This window comes from Pteropus vampyrus, unplaced genomic scaffold (genome assembly GCF_000151845.1).
Source record: "Pteropus vampyrus isolate Shadow unplaced genomic scaffold, Pvam_2.0 Scaffold98, whole genome shotgun sequence".
NCBI lineage: Eukaryota > Metazoa > Chordata > Mammalia > Chiroptera > Pteropodidae > Pteropus > Pteropus vampyrus.
The window spans coordinates 4,688,910-4,697,259 of NW_011888879.1; the positions used below are offsets into that span (position 1 = coordinate 4,688,910).

Here is an 8,350-nt window from a genome sequence, read left to right on the forward strand (position 1 = left end):
GATAAACAGTTGCTAACATGTGAAATACCAGCCTATAGGATAAAGTGGAAACTGTGAGTGGCCCACAAGACCTTCCCCTCCAACTTCCATCCAGCCTCATCTTCTGCCAAACCCTTTCTCCCTCCAGTGCACATGTCTTTGTTAAAATATTAACAACTCTCTATTGCAATTATCTGTTTTAATGTGACTGTTTGCATTATTTCTACAAGCTCTTTGGAATCACAAGTTGCATCTTATTTATCTTTGATTCCCCAGAGCCCAGCACGATGTCAAGCATAGCTGGCGCTCAATAAAAATTTACCAAGGAACTGAGTACAGACTGAAATCTCTACTATCTGTAGAAAAAGAAGTGTCAAATATTCTCCTTTAGTGCCACAAAGAAAACATCTGACTTCATGCTATAAAGATGCTATGGTCCATTCTATAGCTTTCTGGCACTATGTTTCCTATATGCTTCATGAATATTTGAAATAATCACCTATGAATAAGTCATAAAACATCATAAGACTGTTGTTGCTTCTCTAACTTTTTCAGTTTATAAAACTGTGAGACTGCATTGGAGGAACTTATAATGTTAATAAATATTAACATGTATTTATTCAACAAGTAAATATTCAACAAGTAATTATAATGTTAATAAATATTAACATGTATTTATTCAACAAGTAATTATTGAGTACTCATTATATGCTAGGCACTGTTCTAGAAGCTATAGCTACACAATAAAAAATAAATAAAGTTTCTTATGAAGCTTGCAATCTGGTATATTTTTTTTCTAGAAAGGAAAAAGCAGAACATTCTTGTGGTCCAAACCAGAAACAGGGATTCTTTGTAAGGGAGGAAGAAGAGTTAAATCTAAAGGCTATTAGTTTAGGAAATTTGCTGGAAGACTCACAGCAACTCTGACAAATCTGATAAGCCTAGAAGAAAAAAGTAATAAATAAAACTTTAAAATTAATTCATGTATACCTCTGAATTCCTTCAAGAATATCCTTCACAGCTGCCATCAACTTCTGAAGATATATAAATGCTTCTTCAAATGAAGCTATTTTTGAAGAAGTCAGAGCTGAATTTGAACCCAATCTCTGAAACACATCTGTGCTGAAATAGAGAAAAAGAAGAGATACTTTTAGGTCCACGTGCATATTTACTGTAATTCAAGTTTTCCATTTCTAACATATAAAATAAGTCAACTCATATTTGTACCTCATCTCTCATAATCCTAATCTGTTTAAATTGTTTCCTCCTAAGAGTTTTATAGTTTTACATTTAGGTCATCTATCCATTCTGAGTTCCTTTCTGCATGCAGTATGAGGCCAGGGTCCAACTTCACTCTTCCGTGTGTAGCTACTGAGTTGTCCCAGCATTATTTATAAAAGGGACCATTCTTTCCCTATTGAATGGTCTTGGCATCCTTGTTGAAATCAACTGTAGATATATGAGTTTACCTCTGTATTTTCAATTCTATTCCACTGACTTATGTGTCTATATTTATGCCAGTAGCACATTGTTTTGAATTCTGGAAAATTTGTAGCACATTTCGAAATCAGAAAATATGAGCCCTCCAACTTTCTGAAGTCTTCCAATCCTCAGATCATCAGGCATTAGATTCTCATGGGAGCACCAGTCGCTGGTGCCAAACAGGTTGGGGACCGCTGTGAGTCTAGGAGTTTCAGGTGAGTAACTGCAAAGGGCCTACCACACCTTCAAATGAGCCTCTCCACATGGAAGGTTCAAGCACAAATACGTGAGAAGTTTTACAGTGACTCAGGTGCACAACCAGGCATGAGAAACAGTGAAGGAGGCTTTAATAACTATATACTGATAAAGCAATATAAGCGTTTGTCACTCACTGAAACGCTGTAATGTAAAGTCTATTATCCAGAAATTACCCAGAACTCAATAACATCCGACACAAACGTATGTATATTACAAGTCAGCTCTAAGGTACATAAAGTACTCAAATGTTTTCTAAATGAAAGGAAGATTAAAACATCTTAGATATGGTTTTAATCTATTTTACTTTGAAAGTGATCATCTCTGCCTGGTACACATGGTAACTTTCAACTAAACAGAATATCTGATTAGTCAAAATATTAAACTTATGTTAAGATCAGACAAACCAATGAACAAAATCTATCCTTTATATGAAAAGACAATTTTTAAAATATTGTTTTCTTTAGCACACATGTCAGGTATAGATATTTCTTTAGTGTGGAAGACTATAAATGGTTTTGAAAAAAATTTTTAATTATAGCCAAGGACTAAAAATAGGCCCCAAATCTAGTGTTGTAATAGATGACTGACTGAGAATAGATGTTTAAAGAGAGAGCTAATATTACTTTGCTGCTCTTGTGAACATCTATCTATAGATGATCTTAATCCAAAACAATAGTCACTCTGGGCCCTTCCACCAAAACCATACTATGAAGTGTATAGTATCGTTGGTGAATTACTTATATAAAAATTATGGGTTTGGGGTAAAAGTATAGAAGGAAGTGTTGGCCTAGTTTAAAATCAGTTGCTTTAAAAGTTGTTTTAACAGAAGCCTATTTAAAGAACTGCTCACAAATGATCTCTATCTTTTCATTTTACCAAGACTACAGTACTTGTGATGTGTATGAAAGTAATAAAGTGTTTCTTCCTTTTAAATAAAAGTATCTTCCTTTTTAAAAAATCTCACATGAATTTTCCCTAATCCAGACTTACCTTTCCTTAAATCATTTTAAATTTCATTAATGCTTTGTATCTTGCTAATTTGTTGAGCCCACCTAGGTGACTGTTCTTTGGTTTTGACATATATAGGCACTGTTTCTCATCAGGGTTTCATAGCTGAATCACCCAGAGAGATTTTGTTTAATGTACTATCTAAGCTTCACCTCAGTCCTACTGAATAAGAATTTCTGTGAATACAGCCCAGGCATATATATTTTTAAGACACTCCAGGTAATTCTGATGTGTACCCCTATTTAAGCATCACTGTTTCTAAGGTCCCAATTCGACAGAAAGTTTTCAATAAGATAATCTAGTACATTAAAATCACAATCCAAGCACCCATGATGCAATGAATAACAGTAACGATGGAAAACCCTAAAATTCAAATACTCTTAGAATGTAGTACCTGTTCTGATATATTGTAATCCAAACATTCTCCAGGATAGACCAGATTTCTTGATGCCTGTTGGGTGGGGGAAGATGGGCACTTGAGAAAGTGGTGATTTCTTGGTCATTAGACTTCATTGGAGAGGTATCTTCTTGCTTTTTACACGCTGCATTTTCAGAAGGGTTCCGATTAAGTTTTGCCTTGACCTGGGGAAATAAGAATTACATAAAATGCAGCTAGTCCTTCACTAGACATGAGAGGAAAAGAAATCCAAATTGTACTTACAAAAGTTCTAGCTTTCTAAAAAGTGCTCACTGGTCTTTGTCTTTGATTATGTACAGAATATTCCCAGAAAAGTATCAGAGCTAAAAAAAATTTCCTTTTCCATTTACATCAAACAATATTTTCTATTTATCATCGTGAACTTTCTTAGCTGAAATGCAAATATCAATTCAATACTGTTTGAACTCTTGTACACATAAGGTTTTGAACTAGAGAGGACACCTAGAATACAATAACAAATAGGTTTATGCAAGCCTCCAAGCACTTTATCATTGTATTATATCAATATTAATTTCCTGATTAATTATACTAGTTACATAAATATACTTTAGGAAATATATATGGAAGCATTTAGAGGTAAAAGAGCATCGTATCTGCAACATTTTCTCAAAGAGTTCAGAAAAAAATGTGGACAGGTAAGTACATAGACAGGTAGGTAGGTAGATAGGGAAAACAATAAAGCAAATGTGATTAAAATGTTAACACTGGGGAATCTGGATAAAGGATATATATGGGAATTCCTTGTACTACTCTTGCGACCTTTCCGTAAGTTTGACATTATTTCAAAATAAAAAGTAAAACAAGAACCATATCACCGGGCACCACTACCAGATATTTGATCCCTAAGGTCTGAGACGGCCTTGGCACATGCATGTTTAAAAAAAAAATTTCCAAAGTATTTTGATCTATGTTGTGGTTCACGGGTCTAGGGAGCTGGAAAATGAGTATTCCGACAACGGTGCATAGTTCTCTTCCATCCAAGAAATGAAATCACATAAAATCCCGACAACTGTTGTGATACCGCTTCCACCAGAGGATGTGTGTTTTAGAACTTGTAATAAGAATTGTTTACTCAATTTTCATTTCACTTAATATATTACCTAATGCCTTAATATTTTAGAATAAGTTAGAATTAAAACATCCCCTACCTACTGTTGTCTGCTAGATTCATTGTAGAATGCAAGTGATTAGCTGATCAAAGTGGCATTCCAAAGGTATCTTACCTCTGTAAATGTTTGGAGTAGCTTGTTTACTTGAGCGAAGGCCTGTGGAAGAATACCATCATAATTTGACCTTGTACTGAAAGCATGTAACAGACTCTGAGAATCCTGAAGCAGGAATTTCACGGTTGTAAAATCCACTTCATTGTTAGCTGGTAAAAGAAAATTAAAAAGGAAAAAATATGTAAGAACGAGCATACAGCACAAAAATGTCTTGGGAAAACCGATCTATTATTAATTATGAAATTTAAGAAGAGTACACATTTACACCTACACGCCACTCCTAATTTACCTCTATGGTGTTAAAAGCAACAACTGACAAACTTGGTTATCGACAAAGGACTTGGAGTTGATTCTGGTATTCCATACTCAGATTCCCGGAGTCCCCTCAACATGGTCAACTTTGAAGTAAAAATGAATGAACATCATACTCTTCAGAAAAGAGAGATGATCACCCAACAAATGAGTTACACTACAGAATTTCGAAACTGAGGTTGCTTCACATTCAGGTTACTGTGGAGGCATCAGAAGAGTCACATTTTGGTGGTGAGCACGTAAGTCCTACGTGGGACCGCTCATCATCACCTTGGTTGTTACGCAGTGATTCACCTTCGAATTCCATCACATGAAATGCAATACTGAATTTGCTGAAAACAATGTGTTCTCTGTGCTCAATACAGCTTTAGCAGAAAATAAATAATTCTTATTATTTGTTAAGTAACAGTAAGCTATAGGCAAGAGAAGCTTGCAAAATTTCTTCCACTGTAAATTAGCAGTGAGTTAATTTAAAGCAATAATTTAAAGGTATAATGATTTGCTCTCAAGGAACTAAAATGACTTGCGTTAAATTTTCAAACTAATTAGGAGAGATGATAACAATAATTTCAACAAATTTAAAAGTTAGGAACAATGAAGTTATGTAACTTTCTAAAGTCACCAAAACTCAGAATAAAAAGAAAAATCTTTCCATTATTAAGATAGAATGCTGCGTAACAATTTTCAAAGGCATTTACAATAACCATGCTATAATGTGTTATTTTTTTTTAATGTTCAGTTTCTCTGAAACACCAGCATGATTTTTCACTGGCTCTGTGAGTTAAAAAAATAAAGAGTTCCCCTGTATCACTTACACAATGAGCATCTGCTTGTGAACTAATGAAAGGTTAAATGAAAATAAAAGATTTTAATAATTAAACAATATTAGAAATTCTAATCTAATGTGATGGTTACAGGCAAGCTTCTGGCTTCCCCTTTATCAAACAAACAAACAGTGTATTTCCTTACAAACAAACAGTGTATTTCCTTACAAACAAACAGTGTATTTTCTTACAAAACAGTGTATTTCCTTACAATAACACTTTGTTATTTTTAAAGTCAATGACTAGTTTAAATTCCTATGGGAAAAGAGAGATGAGAGATGCTACACATGAGACAGAATTTAGATCTGATGAACCTAGAAAATCTCTCGAGGAGGAGAAATTGGGCATGACTTTTTTGAAGTGTGCTTCTTCAAAGTAGTCTATATCTAGCAAGGTTATATCCTTGAATTAATCATTTTATTTCGGTCTTACAGAAATTCTTTATGAACACTATGGGCAAAAGGGAAATAACAGTGATAAATTCAGCACCTAGACAAAACATAAAAAGACATCTACATGATTGAAATAGTTTAATGCTTATGTAAGAATGATAATTATTTAGACTAAAGTTAATATGGATATCAAAGTGAGAAAAAGCAACTAGACATTTTCCACACAATTTTCTATGAATTATTCTAAGGGTATATGTTTGGTATACTGAAGAGAAACACACGTATAATCCAACAGCTGAGGATACTATTAAAGATAGTAAACAAGTCACAAACTGATTCTTCTAATCAAAATTATTTTAGAGCAGAAGGCACTTTTATAATTCTTTTAATATTCATCACGAGTCAGTAAATATTAGGCATCAGATTCTTCTAGACTAAGGATCAATAAATTATGCACACAATGATTCCAAAAAAGGAACAGTCACATCTTTTCAATCCTTTAGCACAAGGAACAGTCACATCTCTTCAATCCTTTCCTTACTGCCAATCAGAGCTGCTGCCCACTAACCACATCTAAACTGCAAAGAGCAAAACACTGCCCACCCCTGAAACGAACAGACAAATGGAAGATGGCAACTAGATATGCTGTTTTTTAAACTAAATCTTGTTCAAGATCAAGATTTTGCCTTTTGTTAGAACCAACTAAATTATGCCCCTGGTAAGATACATAAAGTGTTTCTATATATCTTGTAAAACTGCTTTGAAGACATGTCCAATATACTGTTCAACGTCCCTTATATAATAATACCCCCAACAAATAATCTATGGTTAAAGATAACCCCTGGAAATTATATTTCTTTTAAAAATGGTAACTCTGAAAAATAGATATTCGTGCAACATATACCTTGTACAGGTCATGAGACACTGACGAGGCACTTTAAATTCCTTCTGTTTTACTCTGCTTTTTAAAAGGCACAGATAGCAAGACAAATCTAATTGTTTAGACTTTAGACACTCGCCGCTATCTGGGCTCGTTTCCTTCATGACAAAACATGGACTTTAATAACATCAGATGAGTGCTTTTCACATCTTTTTCTTCTTAGCAGAGAAAGTTGTTTTTCTTTGTTGTTTGTTTTTTGTTTTTTTTCAAATCCTACATGGAATCTCCATATAGAAATAGATAAAAGAAAGCTGCTTGGCTAAAGTTGAAGTTGAAGGCCAAAGGCCCACCAGTCTCCCATAGACCTTTCTACCTCTAAGTGTGGCAGCTCCAAGGGCACTTCGGAAGCCTGAGGTTCTGTACAATACAGTTTAAACACTTCCAATCAAGTGGCTGACTGTAGTCTCTTCTGGTTCTAAAATTCACTATGCACCAAAGCCAAAGGTTTCCTACTCCTTATCTATATATTTTAGCTAGAAACCTTGTTATACTACACTTTAAAATCAGTAGATGAAAAGTGGTCAAAATTTGTGTTAAATACAGCAAGAAATGAAAAAATCTAAATAATTCTATTTGCATACCTGAAGATCAAATCTGATTTTAAATGTTTTCAAACATTATTAAAAATTATATATTCACAACATCCAGGAACATCAACAATACCAATAGTCACAAGCCCTATGAACTGCATCCATTCAGCCACCTATCACAAATTCCCTCTGGAAATGAGAAGTATAAATGATTAAGAACTAATTAACAAATTATTGAATTAATTTATCTTCACATTACATGGAATATATCTGTTAGTCTGACTTTAATACAACACTGCTAAAAACAAAATAAAAGATTCATACCTTTACAGAGGTTTTCATATAAGCTCTCAATGGTTAAAAGCAAATTCTTTTCCATAACTAATCCAAATACAGCCAACCAATGTTTTCTAAAGCACTGTAATAAATGCATTAGAGTCCATGGTGGTTTCAAGTACAGCATCTAAAAAGTATTTAGAAAAAAATTAGCATCTATTGATTTATTTATTATTACTATTATTAAAAAGTACAGTTGACTCCCGAATAATATGGGTTTGAACTGTGTAGGTCCAGTTATAGGCAAATTTTTTCTAATAAATATGCACAGTAGTGCTATAAATGCATTTTCCTTATGGTTGTCTTAGCATTTCTCTAGCTTACTTTATTATAAGAATACAGTATATAATACATGACTGTTTATGGTATCAGTAAGGCTTCTAGTCGACAGTAGGCCATTAGCAGTTAACTTTTTGGGAAGTCAAAGTCATACACGAATTTTCAATTGCATGGGTGGTTGGCACCCCAAACTCCCATGTTGTTGAAAGGTCAACTGTTCCTATTTAGGAGTCCCTACATATATTTCTTGGCAAAATATAGCTAGTTGAATTCTTTTTAAACTAAAAGATGTTTTATTAAAAGCCAATCATAATCTTAAAATGCTAATTTCATTGCAAATTGCTTTTG

The 8,350-nt window shown here is 33.7% G+C and overlaps 1 protein-coding gene across 7 annotated transcripts in view; it reads right to left on the minus strand.

The window, feature by feature from the left end:
* Positions 1-8,350, minus strand: part of SWT1 (SWT1, RNA endoribonuclease homolog) — a 138,037-nt gene that overhangs the window by 94,048 nt on the left and 35,639 nt on the right. For all 7 annotated transcript variants that reach the window (XR_002781407.1, XR_002781408.1, XR_002781409.1 and 4 more), the window contains exons 14-16: positions 4,390-4,538; positions 3,122-3,309; positions 970-1,101 (exon numbers count right to left, since the gene is read on the minus strand). Coding sequence is in view for 3 of the 7 variants with exons in the window: in XM_023533239.1 (XP_023389007.1) it covers positions 970-1,101; positions 3,122-3,309; positions 4,390-4,538 (469 nt within the window). In the remaining 4 variants the exon portion in view is untranslated. The remainder of the gene's footprint in view (positions 1-969; positions 1,102-3,121; positions 3,310-4,389; positions 4,539-8,350) is intronic.